At 34.1% G+C, this 24105-nt stretch overlaps 1 protein-coding gene across 4 annotated transcripts in view; it reads right to left on the reverse strand.

Moving 5' to 3' along the window:
* Window positions 1–24105, reverse strand: part of LOC143222971 (protein jagged-1-like) — a 152562-nt gene that overhangs the window by 76361 nt on the left and 52096 nt on the right. For all 4 annotated transcript variants that reach the window (XM_076450254.1, XM_076450255.1, XM_076450253.1 and 1 more), the window contains exons 2-3: window positions 15257–15311; window positions 2768–3022 (exon numbers count right to left, since the gene is read on the reverse strand). In XM_076450254.1, coding sequence (XP_076306369.1) covers window positions 2768–3022; window positions 15257–15311 — 310 coding nt within the window. The remainder of the gene's footprint in view (window positions 1–2767; window positions 3023–15256; window positions 15312–24105) is intronic.

Raw genomic sequence — 24105 nt, forward strand, 5'->3', positions numbered from 1 at the left:
ACATTTATTTAATTATGATGGAATATTTTCAATCATGCAATTTGTTTTTTAAACATGGTTTTGTAAATGTTTTTTTAACATTGTTTCAGTACAAAATGCAGTCTGTAAGTGAACTAAGGAAAGATAGATGTAACTCCTATATGGTAAATATTTGTAAACTCCACCAAACTAGTAACTAGAGGAAGTCTCTTAGGAGAAACAGTGCAAACGTTAGTAGATTTTAATAGTCAAAAGTAAGGGATGGCAATGCTTAACCCAATTAAAATGATATGTGTAGGATCCAGTTTTGCCGTGTTGATCTTATTTCTCTTCTACTTGAAGGGTGTTGTTTACATAACAAGAAGATGGTGGTAGAAGGAATAGATCTGAGTCAAAGGGTAAGTATTTTGAGCATTTTTATAGGAATGGCTAATAACGTATTAGTCAAGGAAAAAGCCATGTCTTTGGGTGCTGGAGTCTTATGAGTGATTGGTAACTTTTAAAGGGAAGAAATGGTTTTAACCAGTAAATTATGACCCCTTTTCAACCTATACGGTTAGATGACACTTTTTACCAATTGGAATTTATCTAACCTTTACATTTTCAATTCATACTTTATATTATTAAAATCAGATCCTTGACCAGTTTGGTTACTTTGTCTTCAACTAGGCAGCGGTATTTTTTTTAGATTCTTGAACAAACAAAGAATAAAAGTTTTCATGATGGAAGTCAGTATGCCCAGAACTTTCTGTTTGACAAGTAGCTGAAGATTATTAGAAATAACTTGATCTTCCACCTGATGGAACCTTTAGATGAAGATATGTTGTTGATCAATGCTTTTGATGTATAAAATCTTGCTGTGCTGGTTTCTGAGTTGACTTCCACGTTTACCAGAGCCAAGCAACTCCATTCAGATGTGGACTCATCCACAGAGTCCAAGCTCTTGACAGACTTAGCAATCGCTCTGTGGATAGGCCACAGTGGCTCAAAAACAATTATTTAAGTTGGTATTTTCTACAGCAAAACAGAAATAGAGAAAAACATTTGGTAATGAAAACCTCTCCGAAGGCTTCCCACCATGAGAAGGAGTATTACCTCTGGTGAAGCAGTTACATTTCAAAGCTCAAGAATATCTTACTGGCCTTGGATTCGCCTCGTAACTTTATTCCTTGGTTTGTTTTAATTTCAAGCAAATCTACACGAGGGCTATCTATGCTAGCCTCCCTAATTTAGCAGTGAAAGACTGAAAGGAAAGTAACTAGTCATTATCGTAACGAATAATGGAATTGACGATCACATCATAATGTCCCATTACTGAAAATGATTCAAACTCGCGACCTTCAGATTGCCATTCGAGCGCCCCAACCACCTGGCTATGCCTAGCTGTCTCAAGAGGCAGCTAGACACTCGATCAGCATCTACTACCACAGAAGTAACTTCCAATCTCCAAAGAATGTACTGGAAGCCCTTAGACTATAGCGAGACCATCAGCAATAAGAGTAAGAACTTGTCTGGTGAAAGAAGGAGCTTTGATTTTTAAAACTCCTCAGTAAAATGAAATAAGAAATGTTTTCAGCATCAGTAGTTGAACCACCTTCAAACAAGTTACCCAGTAAGAGCTACGAGTGTGCTACCAAACACTCTACCTATCATCTCACAGACTACCTTTCTCTGTATCTGACTTCTTCATTTACGCAGAATTGCCAACAACTAACCACAGCTTGGACTGAAGCCTGGGCTCAGGTGTTTTATTTAATAATTTGTATATTATATCTTGTAATTACTATAATCAAGACACGCACACGATTGACCTTTTTAAGTACATGGTCTAAAAATATTAATTAGTATTTTAGTTATTTAAACAAGTACCTTCAAGTTTTAGCCCTTTACTATTGTCATTACTGTCTTTGTGATAATTTATAGAGCATTTGCTCACGAAGCCGAGCATGACCAGGTAATCCAAGGGTCGTGGGTTCGAATCCCCGTCACTTCAAACATGCTCGCCGTTTCAACCGTAGGCGTGTTATAATGTGACGGTTAATCTCATTATCCGTTGGTAAAAGAGTAGCCCAAGAGTTGGCGGTGGGTGGTGATGACCAGCTGCCTTTCTTCTAGTCTTTCACTGCTAAATTAGGGACGACTGGCGAAGATAGCTCTCGAGTAGCTTTGCACGAAACTAAACAACAAACAACCTTTTGCTCTTCATTTTCGATATTCGGCAAAGCGGTTTATTCAACATGGTTGAACTTTTACATTTTCTTTATATGTGTATAGGTATTATCGATGTTCCGTTGTGTGTCGAAATTTATGCTATATTTGGTATTGGGCTGGGCTATCTACTGAACTACGTTTTTGTAAAAAGGTCTAATTTTGTATTACGATGAATGATGCTCCGTTAAACATTATTTGATGATGACGTAATGATGATATGCCTATTGGTTTTTTGATAAAGTGTTATTGTAAATTATGTGATCTTCATAGTTAAATACTTTGTGTTAGTGTGCTCGCGCTTGTATTTGTGTTAAAGGCTTTATCTTTAAATCAAAGCATAGTTTCTTTGTTTCATCTGCATCAAAATGAACTACGGGTTGCTGACTGAGTGACATTATTTCATAACAGTGGTTTTACGTCGCCTTACCTGACACATTATTAGTTACAATTATGTTTTAGTTGTTTTGTACATCATTTATGTGGTTTAACCAACTAACGACTAAAAAAGTTAAGGCATAAATCGACCTTTATATAAGTATTTTACCCATCCATGTTTACTGGGTGTATTGTCACTTACCTGTTTCACAGTTAGGTCCTTTCCATCCTAAGATACAGATTTTATCTCCTTGCTCACTACAGGTATGATGCCCAAAACGATCGTGTCTAGGTCGACAGAATTTGGTGCATGTGTAATTGTAATAGTGTGGATCACACGTCACACGTATTCTATAGCTGATAGTGGCTGTGATACCCGGATGAGATAGTTGATGCCATTCAGCACTAGGTGTAATAATGCCCGAATACATATGCCGTTCAATCAGCTCGTCAACATCTATATTATGGAAAAAAATTTGGTCATATATGTTTATAAAAAACAAACTTGAAAAGCATTATTATACTTTTCAGTTCACAGATATATTTGATTTATAAAACAAGAAGTTTTAGTTGGAAAAATTCATACATATATATATATATATATATATTCACACACACATATACATACACACAGAGAAGTAACCTCTTCTACTAAAATTTCAACGCGAAAAATTAACTTTTATTTTAGAATCACGTATAATATAAGAGATTCTGTGTCTAAGAGTGTTAATTAAGACTGTTCATTCTTTGTCATATCTGCCAATGATAACACAAAGTGAGTTGTACTTTAAAGGAAGAGTGAATCCCGAAAATAATTATAAGTTAATTAGATTTAGTTACGTATTGAATTTATTTCCATACAACATAAATACTGTTACATTTAGAACTAAAAACGGAAAAAACAAAAACTTCAGACGTGTAGATTTATAAAAATTCTCACAATATTAACTTTATCCTAACATCAAAAAACCTTCCAAGATGATTTGGATAGCATTTCCATTTTGCTTATAACTACAATGGATAATAAGTGAAACTATTTACTAAATTATCGTATATATAAATATATATTAAATTATTTCTTTTCCTTTTCACAGATTAATGAATTCAACAAGATATCATAACATTATTCACATAACTAAATTAATTTAGGTTACTGGATGGTGAAGTAAAACGGACTCGAAAAACCTCAAAGATAATTTAATAAATTATTTTCGTAACAAACACGTAAAGTTATTTTAGAGTAAGTAGACCTGCTACAAGATAACTTAGGCTTACTAAAACAAAAGGCCATTAAGCAAACTTAAGTTTACAGACAAACCAAACCATTCATCAGTGTGTACAATTTTCTCGTTGAAACAAAAACGAAGTTGTGTGACAGTTATGAATATGAAAAGGCGTGTGCAACTATCTTTGTTGACCTAGAAACTTCAACATGGTAAACACATTCACTCGCAGCTGTTATTGTTCATAAAAACTAATGTGTTGACACGTATTGCAATAATACAACTATAGACACTGAAAAATGTGTTACAATAATAAAACTTAAAACGATAGACACTGAGAAACTTGTTACAATAATAAAACTTAAAACGGTAGAAACTGACAAACTTGTTGCAATAATGAAACTTAAAACGGTAGACATTGAGAAACTTGTTACAATAATAAAGTTTAAAATGGTAGACAGTGAGAAACGTGTTACAATAATAAAGCTCAAAATGATAGGCACTGGGAAATTTGTTACAATAATAAAACTCAAAATGATAGGCACTGGGAAATTTGTTACAATAATAAATCTTAAAAAGGTAGACACTCAGAAATGTTACAATAATAAAACTTAAAACGGTAGACATTGAAAAACTTGTTACAATAATAAAACTTAAAACGGTAAACACTGAGAAACTTGTTACAATAATAAAACTTTAAAAGGTAGACACTCAGAAATTTGTTACAATAATAAAACTTAAAACTGTAGACATTGAGAAACTTGTTACACTAATAAAACTTAAAACGGTAAACACTGAAAAACTTGTTACAATAATAAAACGTAAAAAGATAGACACTCAGAAATTTGTTACAATAATGAAACTTAAAACGGTAGACATTGAGAAACTTGTTACAATAATAAAACTTAAAACGGTAAACACTGAGAAACTTGTTACAATAATAAAACTTAAAAAGATAGACACTCAGAAATTTGTTACAATAATGAAACTTAAAACGGTAGACATTGAGAAACTTGTTACAATAACAAAACTTAAAACGGTAAACACTGAGAAACTTGTTACAATAATAAAGCTCAAAATGGTAGACACTGAAAAACGTGTTTCAATAATAAAGCTCAAAATGATAGACATTGAAAAACTTGTTCCAATAATAAAGCTCAAAATGGTAGACACTGAGAAACTTGTTGCAATAATCAAACTCAGAATGATAGACACTGAGAAACTTGTTACAATAATAAAGCTCAAAATGGTAGACACTGAGAAACGTGTTACAATAACAACACTTAAAACGGTAGACACTGAAAACCTTGTTCCAATAATAAAACTTAAAACGGTAGACACTGAGAAACTTGTAACAATAATAAAGCTCAAAATGGTAAACACTGAGAAACGTGTTGCAGTAATAAAGCTCAAAATGGTAAGTAAACGTTGAGAAATATGTTGCAGTAATAACGGCCAGTATGATTAACACTCATTAAGTGATAAACACACAACCGTAATGAGTTAAATATACAGAATCACGTATGAACAAAATATTTGGACCATTTCGACCAAACCAAAGAATTAGTTTACAATATTACAATTCTTTTTTGTCAAAATGAAAAACTTTATCATGTATATGCTGCTCCAGGGTTATTCGCTTCATTTTTGGGTGCGATACTCTGATTAAATCAAAATCATTCTAAGACTAAGTGGGATTCGACATTTAATCTAGGACGTGTTTGTTCATCGTATGGTAACTGCGATCTTAGTGTACAGAGCACGAAAATACACTCTTCTAAACAAAATACAAAAGTATGGGCCATTTAGAGAAACATCAGACTTTGCTCCTAATTTTGTAAATTCGTCTCAATTGGCTTGTTTAAAATAAGAAGTATGCACTTATCTACACACACGCACCACGCTATATGATTATTGTCATACTATCATCTCATGACTCTAGTTCATTCTCTGTTGAACTTAACCCGTGAATTCATGCATAAACAACTTTTGTTTTTTTTAACTCTTGTCTGTAAGAATAATTTTCACTTGCGTTTGATATTTTAAGCAGAATGCCTGTGTACACGACAACCAATAACATCCACACATTCAGTCATTTTATTACATAAGATAAGATAGACTTATCTGGATTTCAAAATATCGTGTGATCTCAGAAACTAAATATAGTTCATAATTGTTTCTTATATTTCTGTCCTTCGCTGTCTCAGCCGTAAATTTACGGACTTATAACGTTACATTGGAGAAATCGATACTCTGCGGTGAACAGAGTATACAAATGTTGTGGTGTGGTTTTGCGCTGGAAAATACAAATACTATTATAACTGTATTTATGTATTTTTGTCAAAGTAAGACATAATAAAGGGGAGAGTAATTAATATTTATAAAAGTAAAAATTAAACACCGCACATTAAACTACACAATAATTAACTTTACGGAGATTTAAACAAATTATAGATTAAGTTTTCTAAAATTACTTAGAAGTTTGATCACAAACAAAGTGAGCATTAAACAGGCCTTCTATTACACCCAATTTCAAATCCTCTTTTATAGGATAAAAAAACAGTGCACTAAGCATGGGAACTTCTAATAAATACTATTGTTGAGGCAGAGGTCGCCTTTGCACTTGCTATATTTCCCTATTTGCGATAAGATTTTCTTACCAGGTTCTGAAAAATGTCAGGTTCATCAGTTTAAAACACTAAACTACGAAGTTAAAATTAAAAAAAAATCACATCAAGAAACGTTTATGAAGCATTGATGACAGAAACAATTCCACATCAACCAAACGAGCAACTACAGCCGCGACTTTAATCCCATATGAAGGATAACCAGTACAAACAGTTTAACACAATACAAAAAGCATTCATGACCACGACTTTATTCCCATATGAAACATCTCAGTACAAACAATTTCACAACAATACAAAATACAGCCATAACCACGACTTTAATCCCCCATGAAACATCAACAGTACAAACAATTTCATAACAATACAAAATGCAGCCATAACCACGACTTTAATCCCCCATGAAACATCAACAGTACAAACAATTTCATAACAATACAAAATGCAGCCATAACCACGACTTTAATCCCCCATGAAACATCAACAGTACAAACAATTTCATAACAATACAAAATGCAGCCATAACCACGACTTTAATCCCCCATGAAACATCAACAGTACAAACAATTTCATAACAATACAAAATGCAGCCATAACCACAACTTTAATTCTACATGAAGCACTGATAACACAAACAATTCCACAACAACACAAAGAAGTAATCGTAGTCACGACTTACATGTGAACAACTACAACTATGAACAATATATGACAAAGAATGAACGTGAACAATTGTATTACGGTAATTATTGTTTCAACCAATAAATATAAATGAAATTGATAACTATATATACTTGTCTACGACTGAATTATAGTAAAAAGAGAAAGTATATAAGCGTTTACCTTTTCTTAAAAATTCGTATACATATGACTATTACACGTATTAAAAAAGGAAACTTCATTCAGTTAAAGATTTGCACATTCATGTTTCGCTTGGGAGGTTATTATTGGACAATTTCGTTACAGAAGGTAGAGCGTGGCCTCTAGTTATGGTGTTGGACAGTGAACCCTAAAGTCACAATTTGTGTCTCTTAGCCACAAAATTACACTCCGCACTAATCCTGAACTGATAGCACTAATCGTGAACTCTTGGCTACTCTAGTGGGTGCGTTGTAAAGAGTGATGGTAAAATTGCACTATTCGATTAGAGCAACTAAGAGTTGGCGGTGGTTGCTATCGATTATCTTCCTTCCTTCTATTCTATCAGTTGAAGATTAGAGACGGTTGCTTCGTATGACCCTTGTGTAGATTTGAGCGAATATCCAAAACATAAATATTTATTTATACAGCTGTCACAGCTCTCCTTAAATTCCATGTATCACGTGATTCAAAATGTCACCGCATCTTTAATGACGTCACTACTAATAGCTATCTTGCTCAGTTAGAGACGGACCTAAGATTTTAAGTTAGATAGGGAGGGCAACTTTAAAATAAACTACTCACCGAACATTTTGCATACTAAAACATTAGATTTATAACCTTTTCGGAGCAGCAATTTATACTGATCGCAGTTCGTCCTTAATTCTAGGAAAACATTACTCGACGGTTGGTGACGAAAATAAATTAATTAAACTTATTATGGGGCCACAAGTTGTTTAAAAAGTTCGATTATCTAATAAAGATGGACGTAGGTACATCTCAACATAATAATTACTCTTAGTATGTTTTTGGAGAACTTTTTTTTGTCAAGAAGAGCCTAAACAACCGGTTTATATTTTGTCCAAAAAGTTTTGATATATACACGTTTATACCGTGTATATTCGAAAGCAAATTAAATTTATATTTGAAATATTTTCATTATGCAGGAACTGTTTCAGGATTTTGGAAATAAGAGGATAAAACTTTCATACCTAAAGATTTGTTTTCGAGGAAAGGTTCAAGATATCTTGCAATTTTTTTTCAAATCTGATAAAACATTTAGTGAAGCTTTACTTGCCCTCCAAAGCAAGCACTGCTCCAGGTAATAATATGTTAGAGAGTACTAAAAAAAACCTGACATTTTAGTAAATTATTATATTTTTATATTCAACGGAATGTTTGAGAGCATACGGATGTATATTAGTTTATTCTTGGAGGTAAATTAATGAATATGGTTTATCCCATATAACAACTTATGTCATGTGACGTTGTCGCCATTTGGTAAACAGATGTGACAGACGGAGAGTGTAATCAGGTGAATGTCAAGGACTACACGTGTTGAACATCCTTTTTTATCACGTGGCCAAATAATTTGTTAAAATAGCATCTAAACTGAAGAATACATATAAACGCTTGCTCTGTAAATGTGTATAAATATGGATATCACACGTGCTTTGTACCCAAATGCTACAAATAGTAAATTACAAAGGCTGGTAGCTAGTACTTATCGGAGCGTAAGCACACATTACATACTGATTTCTCCATAGCAACGACTTACAGATCTTTATGACAACAACGACCAGATCTTTATAACAGCTGGACGAGTACCGTTCGACCTTCCAAAAATAGCAGGAATGTACTTAAACAACTCCGATAGGTATGATTAATATCTCATCTTGATCTTTTTGAGCGTCGTTCATGCACCATATCTGGGCTTATATTAGTGTCAAGCCTTACAATAATCACAAGGAACTCGAGATGAACAAAAGTCCATTTGTATAATATTTATATGACACAAAGACTTGGTTTACTGTCAGCTTCTACTTATCACCTGTTTCTTCGTTGAAACATTCTAAAGTCTATTGATCTAAAACTTTTTTGTACTCTTTTTCACTTTTGTCTCTCTTTTTTTATTTCTCATCTAGACCCTACTGTTTCTTTATTTTGTATCTTTGCAACAGAATATAAGATGTAAAAACGTCGTGTGTACTGAACAGAAACGGAAAATGCCTGACAAAGCAAGTGGAAATGTGATTTTCGCCTTGAGTCTTAGCAGTAAAGAATGAACTGATGCTTGTTTGTACTTGATAGAGAAGAGCACACTTAAGACAGTTCAAGAACAAAAGCGATAAAGCTGTGTTTCAGTCATGTATGCACATGGTATTAGCATCCTTCGTTACATACTTGTGTTCGTCCACTGTTCCAGAACGAACTGAGCTTTATAAAATATCCCCATAGAAATGTACAAGAACTCTGTTTCACATAACATTTGTTGACCTGAAGAATGCAAGCAAAACTGGTTTCTAATTGTTTGAGTGAAGCTTACCTTTTCTCTTGTTATGGCGATCTACCACTAACAAAATAGCTAATTTGACCAAATCACAACCAATTCAACATTTCTCAAACATAATAATTTCATATATTTTTTTTAACCTACGTTTCACAAAATATATGCAGTGAATCTAAAAGGATAAATAGGCTTAATTGATGGTGAAATTAAGTCTATAATTAAAAAGAAAAACTTCTATTTTTCCTACGTTGTTGTGTACACTTTTACGTGTCCTATCATGTAATAAGTTAAGGAAAGTAGAAAATTTCTGGTAGCTTCAACATGCGTCTGAAGAAATGTTCTTAACACTAATCCAGTGAATGGTGGAGAACGTTAAATATACGCGCAATAATTTTACTTATTCCTGAAAAAATAGTCCCTTAAAGAATCGTATAGCCCACTGCTACGTGTTTCCAAGTGGTTACTTTTAAACATTCGAAAGAAATAAAAAAAAACAGAATTGTTTTACATAAGTGAGTGTGTTCTTTCGATGCTTTATCTTCACATATAAAAAGTTTAGTCAACATCGGTCTCAATGTCCAAATGCAAACTCTGTAAATGGAAATATAAAAGACAACACTTATAGTACGTCTCTCTCTTATAGTACGTCTCTCTCTTGACAAAAACATTTATAGAATTAGTGAAAATAGATAAAAATTTCCAGTTGTAAACAACATTTTGAAAGCACGTTAGTATTAAACAGCTTTGACAAATGTAAATCGTAAATAACAGTTACGGAAATATGTCATTTGTTTCCTTTATTTGTGATATTTTAAAAACTTTTCTATAAATAGATATTGGAAGCACAGGTATAAGTTCAAAGGCGATTATACCTTGCTACCGATTTATTATTTAACTATTCAGTTTAAAATATACTGTTGCCTCATCTCCACTGTTCTCTAATTAATAGTGAAGAACGTTAAATACACTGTAGTCACTTAGCTCAGATTTATTTACACTTATGTGTTATATTACCTTTATATGTTACAGTTTTTAAACTTGGAAAGGTCATGGATATTCCACTGAAAAACCTCACATTTCGCTTGCACAGTAGCCATCTGACAAGTAAATAAAACTCCCTTTCAGATAGGATCCTTTCTCCAGCAACCTATAACTAAATATTCTACAAAAATCCAGTGGCTCTGACAAGTTGTGGCATCCTTCGAAGATAATTTACGATTGTTCCCGCACAGCTTCAAGTTTAAAGGCGCAATCAACCCAGATAGTTTACAATTGCGGGAAAGCCAATGGAATTTATGGTGTTCGCCATGCCTGATAAAGAGATGCGCTTGGAGATAAATAAAGTGGATAAGAATAGGAGGGGCAACTACGTCAGACACCTGAAGGAACACTCCCTAACAGATTAAGCCCCTACAGGCAGACGCTAAAGCCACTAGACTATATACATACACACATAACAGGTATATTCATTATAAAGCACGCTACTTAACAGCGTGCACGGCAACCTGCTGTATGTTAAGTAGTGTTTTGTTACGTTTGCTTATCGATGAAGTATTTAACGTACTAAATTTGTTTCACTACTGATAATCTCTGCCATTTTAACCGTTAATATGTTTTAGGTTGACTTTTTGGCAATTTTAACTCCTTATTGTTTTAGAAAACTTAATTTAGCGAATAATGTTTTGTTTTTTTTTCGCAACAGTCTTCTCGTTATTAGTTATAAATTATACACATGTGTTCACCACATAAAGTTTTAAATGAACCAGCTTATCAAACTCTAAGGCTTCTTTATGAAACGGTACACATTAAAATCATAGCCATAAGTCATTAGCTGAAAAGTATTAAAACACATAGCATATTAACATCGCACTGATACAATTGAACTTCATCATCGTTCGTAAAACTGGAGAACATTGTACAGAATTGAATGAAATGACACAGCTGCAGGACATCCTACAGAAATAATAAACTGTTTGTTTTTTTTGTCAAACATAACCTGACTAGACAGCACAAATAATAAACGAAAACAAGCTAAGACATCTGGAAAAGGTTTCCAGTCTGATTTTTAAAGTGGTTAATAATACAATTCTTAAGACAATCAGTATGGAAATTTTGAAGGATTAAAGTTATGAAACGGTACTTTTATATCATGTAGTTAGAAAACGAAGTAAGTATGACAGAAACCACTAGTCAGTTTACATTGCAATGGTGCAGAATGGCATGTGAGATATTGGTAATATCTGTGTAGCAGTTGTGCAAACCGTGAAAACATACCACACATATATACCGTGAAAACAGACCACACATACATACCGTGAAAACAGACCGCATATACTTACCGTGAAAACAGATTACACATACCGTGAAAACAGACCACGCAGACATATCGTGAAAACAGACCGCATATACTTACCGTGAAAACAGATTACACATACCGTGAAAACAGACCACACATACCTACCGTGAAAACAGACCGCATATACTTACCGTGAAAACAGATTACACATACCGTGAAAACAGACCACACACACATTTCGTGAAAACAGACCACACATACATACCGTGAAAACAGATCGCACATACATACCGTGAAAACAGATCGCACATACATACCGTGAAAACAGACCACACATACTCACCGTGAAAACAGACCACACATATTTACCGTGAAAACAGACCACACATACCTACCGTGAAAACAGACCGCATATACTTACCGTGAAAACAGATTACACATACCGTGAAAACAGACCACACACACATTTCGTGAAAACAGACCACACATACATACCGTGAAAACAGATCGCACATACATACCGTGAAAACAGATCGCACATACATACCGTGAAAACAGACCACACATACATACCGTGAACACAGACCGCACATACATACCGTGAAAACAGACCACACATACTTACCGTGAAAACAGACCACACGTACTTACCGTGAAAACAGACCACACGTATCGTGAAAACAGACCGCACATACATACCGTGAAAACAGACCGCACATACATACCGTGATAACAAACCACAAATACTTACCGTGAAAACAGACCACACATACTTACCGTGAAAACAGACCGCACATACATACCGTGAAAACAGACCGCACGTACATATCATGAAAATAAACCACACATAGTTACTGTGAAAACAGACCACACATACTTACCGTGAAAACAGACCACATATACTTACCGTGAAAACAGATCACACATACATATCGTGAAAACAGACCGCACATACATACCGTGAAAACAGACCACACATACTTACCGTGAAAACAGACCGCACATACATACCGTGAAAACAGACCACACATACTTACCATGAAAACAGACCACATATATTTACCGTGAAAACTGATCACACATACCGTGAAAACAGACCACACATACATATCATGAAAACAGACCACACATACATATCATGAAAACAAACCACATATACCGTGAAAACAGACCGCACATACTTACTGTGAAAACAGACCACACATACTTACCGTGAAAACAGACCGCACATACATACCGTGAAAACAGACCACACATACATACCGTGAAAACAGACCGCACATACATACCGTGAAAACAGACCGCACATACATACCGTGAAAACAGACCACACATACTTACCGTGAAAACAGACCACACGTACTTACCGTGAAAACAGACCACACATACATACCGTGAAAACAGACCGCACATACATACCGTGAAAACAGACCGCACATACATACCGTGATAAACAGACCACACATACATACCGTGAAAACAGACCGCACATACATACCGTGAAAACAGACCGCACATACATACCGTGAAAACAGACCGCACATACATATCATGAAAACAAACCACACATAGTTACCGTGAAAACAGACCACACATACTTACCGTGAAAACAGACCAGATATACATACCGTGAAAACAGACCGCATATCGTGAAAACAGACATACATATCATGAAAACAAACCACACATAGTTACTGTGAAAACAGACCACACATACTTACCGTGAAAACAGACCAGATATACTTACCGTGAAAACAGATCACACATACATATCGTGAAAACAGACCGCACATACATACCGTAAAAACAGTCCACACATACATACCGTGAAAACAGACCACACATACTTACCGTGAAAACAGACCGCACATACATACCGTGAAAACAGACCACACATACTTACCATGAAAACAGACCACATATATTTACCGTGAAAACTGATCACACATACCGTGAAAACAGACCACACATACATATCATGAAAACAGACCACACATACATATCATGAAAACAAACCACATATACCGTGAAAACAGACCACACATACTTACTGTGAAAACAGACCACACATACATACCGTGAAAACAGACCGCACATACATACCGTGAAAACAGACCACACATACATATCATGAAAACAAACCACACATAGTTACTGTGAAAACAGACCACACATACTTACCGTGAAAACAGACCACATATACTTACCGTGAAAACAGATCACACATACATATCGTGAAAACAGACCGCACATACATACCGTAAAAACAGACCACACATACATACCGTGAAAACAGACCACACATACATACCGTGAAAACAGACCACACATACTTACCATGAAAACAGACCACATATATTTACCGTGAAAACTGATCACACATACCGTGAAAACAGACCACACATACATATCATGAAAACAGACCACACATACATATTATGAAAACAAACCACATATACCGTGAAAACAGACCACACATACTTACTGTGAAAACAGACCACACATACATACCGTGAAAACAGACCACACATACATACCGTGAAAATAGACCGCACATACATACCGTGAAAACAGACCACACATACATACCGTGAAAACAGACCACACATACATACCGTGAAAACAGACCATACATAAATACCGTGAAAACAGACCACACATAGATATCGTGAAAACAGACCACACATAGATATCGTGAAAACAGACCACACATACCGTGAAAACAGACCACAAATAGATATCGTGAAAACAGACCACATATACTTACAATTTATTTTATTTCCTTTCCACCAATCAGGTAAAACCTTGTTTGTTATGTTGTACTCGTTATTCAACAACAAACTTCACAGCTCTAAACATATACTTAACAGTCAAACTTGCTTCACTCGGTTACCCATGACATAGGTTTTATTAGCAGTTTTATAGTTGACACCGTCGTGTAGGATAAAAAAAGAAAGAAACGTAAACACTTTAGTGAAAACAGACCACACGTACTTACCGTGAAAACAGACCGCACATACATACCGTGAAAACAGACCGCACATACATACCGTGAAAACAGACCATACATAGATACCGTGAAAACAGACCACACATACATACCGTAAAAACAGACCACACATAGATATCGTGAAAACAGACCACACATACCGTGAAACAGTATAAAAGAGATGAAATAATCAATAACTTTCTTAATCAGTAACCCTGAATATGAAAATTAACAGAGGAAAATAAATTTGTTCTGAAGTTCCATATTACTGAAATCAACCTTTGTTAATATTTACATGAAATAAAGAAATCTAGAAGTACAAAGCAATAAATCATTTAAGTCAAACATACACATGACACTGAAATTTTTACACGAAAATTTAGTTTCTGCTGGAATTGAAATACTTACAAGGCTTGGTATGATTATTGTGGTCTAATGCTTCAAATATTAACGTGAATGACTTCTGAAAAAAAACAAACAGAAATAAGGAATTAATTTTTATGACTCACCCTCAAAGCTTCGTAAATAAACATGAATTCATTCATTAAAGCTTATTTTATAAATAAACACGGAAATTCAAAGATTCATCTGTGTTACGAACGTGAAAACACAGAACACTATTGCAAATATATTTAATTGTTGTTTATTTTCAGTTAAGTGCAAATCTGTATATATATATATATATATGGGCTATATATTTAATATATAGACATAATGATTTCGACATTAGTGTAAAACATAAGGAGATTAATTAGTTGATAACATAATTGTTTTGCTTGAATAGATGTAGTGTGGTTGAAATATTGTAACATATTCTCTTTTACTATCGCTCATGGACTCTTAGATTTATATATTTTGTGACTTTATACCAAAAATAAACTAATATGTCTTGAAAACACACAAGCTAATTTTACTAGCATACAAGAAAAGCAACCTTAAAGAAAGTTAGGAGATCTGGTGAAAGTAAAAGATCTAATGAAAGTTACCTTATGAGAGGTTAGGAGATCCAGTGAAAGTAATCTCACAGAAGGTCAAGATATCTAATGAACGTTACCTTACGAAAGTTTAGAAGATCCAATGAAAGTAACCTTGTGAAAGGATAGGAGATCTAATGAAAGTAATCTTACAAGAAAAGATTAGGAGGTCTTATGAAAATACTTTTATATATTACTAGAAATCATCATCTTGTCAATAACGACAGATTGCATAATCAGATCGTTTCTTAGGATATTAAACAATTTATTACTATAATATAAAGCTTTTTAGATTGAAATATCAGGTTCAAATATACGAATGGTCTTTTTTCTTGATTCATATGTTGTATCCTGACACTGGTGATTAGAACTTTTGAGACTGAAGCCTGAAAGTCACTTGCTTGTTAAAATTAAATGGAAGAATTGTGAGGAATAAATGACACCAAATTCTTCTAAATAGTGACTGAAAGCAGTACGGAATAGCGTTCACTACATCACATTGTTTACCGATTCGACTGTAGAGACTTCAAACGGAACTATAAGTCCGAAATAGCATTTATTCATCAGAGAACGTATATACCACTACAGAGTATAATATAAACGTCTTATAAGTATAGCTTAGCGATTAATAATATTTACATTCTACAGGCTAATCAATCGATTATATCCAATTAATTGAATCGTATACGTCTCCTACAATATCCAACCTCCACCTCTAAAAAATGAATGTGTTTTGGTTTGGTAACTTTTCAACCGCTGTATTCTTCTAACTGTCTTTAAAAAATAGGCTGTAAAAATTCAACACATAACAGAGGTGAAAATAAATTCTCAAAAATATTTTTTGATATTTACTGCATATCCTGAAATAAAGCAAAAATTTTATATTGTTTTGTAAGTTATAATAATATCACTATGAAATGAACGCTAATACATAACATTTGAATGACTGTAAAGTTCAATGGTTAACACCCAACGGTGTATTATGAGACAACAAATAAGCTAATTTCGTGTTATCACATCCTTAATAAATGTATAATTATCTATGTAGTTGAACATGAATATATGAAAATAAAGGATACTATATTATATGAGGACAGGGTAAACCTTATGTTCAGTCATAACACAGTAGTGCTTACTAGTATTTATTTTGATAATTAGAGATATTAAAGTAAGACATTTTCGCGTCCCCTAAAGTTTCTGGGAGACAGCGGGACGTCTGGTCACATTAAAAAACACTAGTTATGACACCTACAGTTCTAACAACGTAAACTTGTTACAGAATCGACTTTTCATCGCTTTAGGCGTTAGAATCCCCCTGAGAAAGACATTTTTTGTATTGTTGATGGCTAAAAAGAATGGAGAAATACAAATGGTATGACTCCGTAAATGGCGACTTTTTAAAAACATTTCGAAAGCAGGCCCTCTGGTTATTATTATTAAAACGTTAACTGATATAATAACCATTGTATTAAAAAGTTAACCGATACAATAACAATAGAATTAAAAATATTAACTGATATGATAAAAGTTAACTGGTTAACATAACATAATATTTATGGACAACAAGGGATCCGTAAGTCCATCTCGGCTGTCCCATCTTGTAGGACAAATTAAAACTACAAAATAAATAAATTTAAAAAAATTTTTTAATATACCTTCCACCGTCTCCATTTCTGATTTAGTTCAGGTCGTGAAACCTCTACGACCTTCTTTCACTATGACGACCCTAAACTCTGGTTAGTTATCGTTCCTAAGTACTTTATCTGTAACTTTAAATCAGTTATATAGCTACAAAATTTCCAAGTCACTTGCACTTAGAATTGCCATCTTGTACGATTCTTACCATTCTTTATAACCATCTTCAAGGATGGCTACTCCATCTGCAATATCTATCATATGCAATATCCATAAAATTTGCAATCACACAATGTTGGTTGCAATTCGGCACTTGTCATCACCGTGATTGCCGATCCGATGCTTTGTGTCATCTTTCCAACTCAGAGATTTTTGTTGTGAGAGACAGTCTCGGCATTAATATAACGTTTTAGACGTTTGTGTAACATGGCCGAAGTTGATCATGCAGTGGTTAAAAAAAAAAAAAAACTGTGATACTGTCAGCAGTGTCGTGTCCAAAAGACCAGGAACTCTATTTGCAAACAAATGATACGCAACAAACATCAATGCAGTTGCAACGATAATATACTAATCGCTATGGTACATACAAACATTAAATTACAATTTATCAGTGTAAAACTAGAGGGAAGGAAGCTAGTTAACACCACCCACCGCGAACTCTTTTGCTATTCTTATAACAACAAATATTGGAATTGACCTTCACGTATAACACCACCACGCCTGAAAGGACGAACTTGTTTGGTGTGAAGAGTATTTGAATCCGCAACTCTCAGATTATGAGTCAAGCGCCCTAACTACCTCGCCATGCGGAGCACCAGGTATTCAATTAAACTTAAAAGCTACTCTACACCATGCGCAATGGTGTGTTTAGTAATATTACCCTGGGTGTACTGCAATACTGACTGCCATTTTTTCGGTAGGTTGGCGGAAAGATATTAAATGCTAGTGAAGGTGGGCAAATGAGCGATTCCTATTATGAACCACTATTATGGTTCATGATTACATCTGTTTGAAAGCAACAGAAAATTTCATTAATAAGAAGACATTTAGAGAACTTGTAATGAGGTAAGGCTTATACGATAAGTAATAGCCCAATGAAATAAAAGTACCAACATGTAATACTTATTATTGATACTAGTTGATAATTTAAAGGTGTCTAGAGGTGTTAATTAATTTTGAAAAAAAAAAAGGAGAGTGTTCAGCCCCCCCCTGAAACTCTGCGCCTACTTATATAACATTAAATAATAATTCTGGAAAAGAATGACCAGAAATTTAGTTCCCTGGATCTCCTCCTCTAAATCCACACCTGTATACGAAACATTTAAAGAATACAGTTATTAATACTTGAAAAACAAAATAAAAAACTGGAGTGAGTCTGGACTCCTAAAGCTATACCCATGGACCTACACCTGCTTATACAACGTAAAAATCATACGATTATTAATCTGTGAAAAACAAAAAAAGAACAAGGCAGTGGTTCGGCACCCTACCCTACATCCGCGCGTGTTTATAAAATAATGAACAAAGTTTATTAATTATCGAAAACAATGGACAGTGTCCGGATTCCTTGATATATATCCGCTTATGCAACAATAAACAATACAGTTATTAATATCTAGAAAAATGGGTGGAATGGGTGCGGCACTGTGAATCCACCCTAGATCCATGCCTGGTTATACGGCATTAAATAATATATTTATGCAGTTATAAATTAGAAAAATAGCACAGTGTAAAAAAAATACATTTACACTTTGCTTATCATTTAAGTAGTCAAAGAGTTGGCGGTGGGTGCTACCATCAGTTCCCTTTTCTCTATTAGTGCACAATTAAAAAATTAGTAACAATGGTAGATAGCCATAATAACTTTTAAATACAGAGACAACGTGAACAAGTTTAGTGGTAACGAAATTCGAACTCGAGATAGTCAAATCACGACATGTTTCACCCCACGTGTAGTTTTGTGTTTAACAACCAACTAAAATAATGGTACATGTCTGTTGCTTGGATAAACCGAATAACCGAGGGCAAAAAAAAGTAATCAGAGTCCCGAGTTCGAAATTAGTCGATAATTTCGTGATAGTCGAATTAAGCTTAATTTCGATTAACAGATTCTTAGAATAATCGAAAACAGCAATAATTGAACATCTAAATTAATTAGTTGTTTATTTTTGTGACACTCCAGTAAATCGTGACTTCGAGTAATCAATTTTTGGAATAATAAAAAGAACATTAACATTATAAATGAGCAATTTCGAATGGTTGATTATTTTCGTCACATTAATCGATTAATTTGGGGGCACGGCATAGCCCGATGGTTAAGGCACTCGACTCGTAATCAGAGGGTCAAAAGTTCGAATCCCCGTCACACCAAACATGCTCGCTCTTTCAGCCGTGGGGCCGTTATAATGTTACGGTCAATCCCACTATTCGTTGGTAAAAGAGTAGCCCAAGAGTTGGCGGTGGCTGGTGATGACAAGCAGCCTTCCCTCTAATTTTACACTGCTAAATTAAGGAGGGCTAACGCAGATAGTCCTCGTGTAGCTTTTTGCGAAATTCCAAAACAAAGAAACCTTCTGTAAATGAGATGAACTTTATGTTTTTTATATACTTTTAATAACATTATTGGCAAAAATGTTTAATATATATAGTAAATTGAAAGTTTATCACTTTCAATATTTTAATATTATTTTTATTTTGCAGTGTTAGTTTAGCTGAGCATTTGAGACCAGCCTAATTCTCCTAAGTTAGCCGAACTTCGTAATATGTTATTGGGTTTATGGTTTAAAATATCGTTAACAGCAAAAGCATCCAACTGATAAAGCAAATCATTTTAATCTTTATCAGTTAGAAAGTATATTTAATTAGTTATATTTATTAATGGGTTGATTTTTAGTTTTAATCTAACTAGACAGCTTGCTTTAATCAAAGTAAATATTAGTATATACAAATTCTAAAAATTAATTCCTGTGTTGTGTTCATCACTGGCCCTTACTAAGACCCTAGGATACGTTCAAGTACGCCTAACGTATTGGAAAATATTAGGTTAGCACGTAATTGAAGTCACTTCAATAGTTTTCTTTTAGTAGAACCAATATGGCCGTGCGGATAGGAAGAGCAAACAGATTTGCAAACTACGTATGTTGAATGTAGGGTTGGAATCTGGTCTTCAAATCTTAAGGAAAAAAAATCTTAGGCCAAAATTAGGTTTAAAACACATATCTTAACTGTATTTTCGGATGCACCCTTCAATGGCATTTTCAATTGATTCTTAATTATTAAAGAACATTTTTAAAGAAAATTTCATTGAAATATCTAGTGAATGTGAGGTCCTGCATGAACAATTTAATAACATTAAGGAATTCTTATGAAAGAATAACTTTCCAGTTTTTGTAATTGATAAAATACTTCATAGTTATTTAAATAAGCGAAGCACTAGTATAACATGTACAACTGAAATGCTAAAATATCCTTTCATCATCAGTTTACCCTACACGTGAAAGCTATAAGATTCTATGTGAAATCTGAACCTACAGAAACGTGTTATAGCGATTCACTTCTTAAGTAAATGTTACAGAAAGTGAAGTTGTTTATAAACTAATAGAAAAATGTAATTGTAAATAAAACCTCTTTTAATTCAAAAGGGTTAGATTTGAATACTGAAATGTTGAATTTCCAAAACAAGAACGATGTAACAGTGAACATTTGTATAGTTGGCTTCATTGCTTTGTTCGTCCACGAACTAACTTTTAAGATACTTTACAATAACTGCCTTTGTGAGTTAGCCTGCGAATTCACATAATTAAACTTGAAACTTCGTCACATCAACCATGACTGTAACGCTGCTTTATTTAACGTCCCAGAGTAATAAGATTATTAATTAGAAGTAGATTAAATGATATATAATGGTTAAATAAACTTCTATAGAAGCAAGGGATGTACTTATAGGCATTAGTCCCAGACAAATAATTTTTATTTGACTCTGTACCCTGGCGAAGGAGTCAACTCTGTTGCCCTTATAAGTAATGAACTATGTACTTTTAGAGTACCTATGAAAACACAATTTTAGACTCAACAGCGAATGTGCACCACCTGATCTGGAGTCAAATTCCAACTGTATCCTGTACAACGACGGGAAATTGGCGGTCATTTGCTAAGTCTAGCATTCTCCGAACAATTGTTCTTCGACTTAATTGCATATTATTTACCTTTTGAAGAATATCATCTTTTATTATTGAATCATAATTCTCCAACAGAGTTTCAGTTACCACAATCAATATTTCTTTTACTTGTTCAGCATAAAAAAAAAAGATGTTTAAGCTAGAATCCAAGTTACTTTATAGCTAGCTAACGTAAGTGGTTCTATCGATGATAAAAAATTGTTTTAGGCTTCCCTTTTGTTCATGAAGTTGTGCTTTCATACGGCTAATTTCATTCAAACGATTTTGCTATCAACTGGAAATTGTACATCAAATTCGTTGTGAAAATTGTTAAAGTGTTGCTTAAGGTTGTACACTTTATTATTCCTAAAAACCTTGTTACACAAAAGGCACATTGGCTTATTATTTGCTACAATCACTGCAAATTTCAACTCCGAACTTTCATTAAATTCTCGTTTCTTGTTTTTCCAGTCATGCGCCATTTTTTTTTTTTTTTTCTGATAGTAATGCCAGAATCAATTAAGTTGTCTTTATTTTCTGAGTGTTCACCATCATCTGGATTCTTTTGTTTTCTAATTATACACTTATCCATATTATGAGATTGCAAACAAAATATATTTAAACACTTGAAAGTTGCACAATAAAAATATGTTTGCAAGCGCATGCAAAACAACGCACACTCGATAACAAACATTTAAACCAGACTAACATTACAGAATGGGCGGAGTCTGTGACAGTGATGAAGAGCACAATATTAGCGATGACGTGAGGCAGTGCAGTTACTGATTACAAAATTTGCTATAAAAATAAATGATGGAAAAATTGATTCCTAAACTCGAGCTTGCCACAACTGTGATATCCGCTGGCCACATGTGGCCAGTGGCCATGGAGTTGTCCACCCTGGTCTACGGAGTATTCAGATAACTGTCCCTGTTGTGTATTGACCGTACCCGGGCAATATACGAAGCATTGCTTATAATTCTGGAACAGTAATAATCATAACTGCTCTTACATAAGAATACTAACAATAATAACTACATAAAACCAACCAACAAGTGCTCCAACTCAACTGAGTAACTTATTAGAGTTGTAGGAGCTATTGTGAGCTATATATTTTTCTTAGATTTATAACTTAATTTAAGGGATGTAAACTAATAAACAATGGACCTGGAACTGATATGTATAATATTGTTTTACAAAACTTAGAGTAACAGTTGAACAAGAGTCCTAACTGATAGTAATGATTGACTTAATAACATGTTTTGATTTCTATACTGTTTATCATTATTCTAATCATACGGTTACATAATTGTTTAATAGCTTGATGAAGTTTATTTGTTTGTTCATAAATTTCGCACAAAACTACTCGACGGCTACCTTGGATTACCTATCTCTAATTTAGAAGTGATAGATTAGAAGGAAGGCAGCTAGTCAACACCACCTACCACTAACTCTAGAACTATTCTTTACCAACGAATAGTGGGTTTGATTGTAACATTATATCATCCCACACCTGAAAGTGCGAGCATCTTCGGTGATGTGATTCGAACTAGTGACCCACAGATTGCGAGACGAGTACCCTAACCACGAGGACATGCTAGACCAACCTGGTGAAGTAACTTAAGCATTTAGGCTCAAACTGAGGATGCCACCTGAGCTTGTGATTACAATGGATAAAGTAAGTCACAGTATAGAAAATATAGCTTCACTATCCATTAGCGTAAACAATCCTCAGCACGCAGAGACTTCTGACGACAGTGATGTGAATCAGTACGTCGTTCTGAAGCGTCTTATGTAGCAGTAGCTGGAAAGAACTAGATAAAGATACCTTGTATATATTAACAGAGGATAAGCAGACAAATGTTGTAAGGGGGAGATAATATAAACTAAATAATCTTCAGTTACAGACTCAGAACAAAACACATTAGAAGTAATTAGGCTTATAACATAGTCGCCCAATACTGAGCCGCATATAAACTTGATTCAGTGTTTAAATCTAGAAAATGACAAGAGAATCAAAGTACTGGGTGAACAGATTAGTGAGCAACTTATTATGGAGAACCACAGAGAATTCTGGTAGATTGACAGTGAATGAAACCTGGAAGTACGGGTTAGTGGAAACCGAATTTTTGACTAAGTAAGACTTGATAGCAGAAACGTGTTAGAAACGCTTTCACAACTCCAGAGGAACAATGGACGAAATGTACAAGAGTTGGAAAAACTTCGTTACAAATATATTTGTTTTGTTAACGAAAGAAGTAAATACAGTTCTTGAAAGAGTCTTAACTAAACGATTGCACGCAAACCAGATCTACGGGAAATTCATTAAAGTATCTTTTCTTCGAATGATCAAAAATTAAATATAGTAATACTTAAGTGTCAAAGAAGTGTTAAATAATACACATCATCTGTCAATTATATAGTAGGTGTCCTTACCTTAAAAAACATTGTACTCGATAGTTTCGAGTATAGTTTTCATCTGTTCAATTGC

This window comes from Tachypleus tridentatus, chromosome 8, assembly GCF_004210375.1.
Source record: "Tachypleus tridentatus isolate NWPU-2018 chromosome 8, ASM421037v1, whole genome shotgun sequence".
Lineage (NCBI taxonomy): Eukaryota > Metazoa > Arthropoda > Merostomata > Xiphosura > Limulidae > Tachypleus > Tachypleus tridentatus.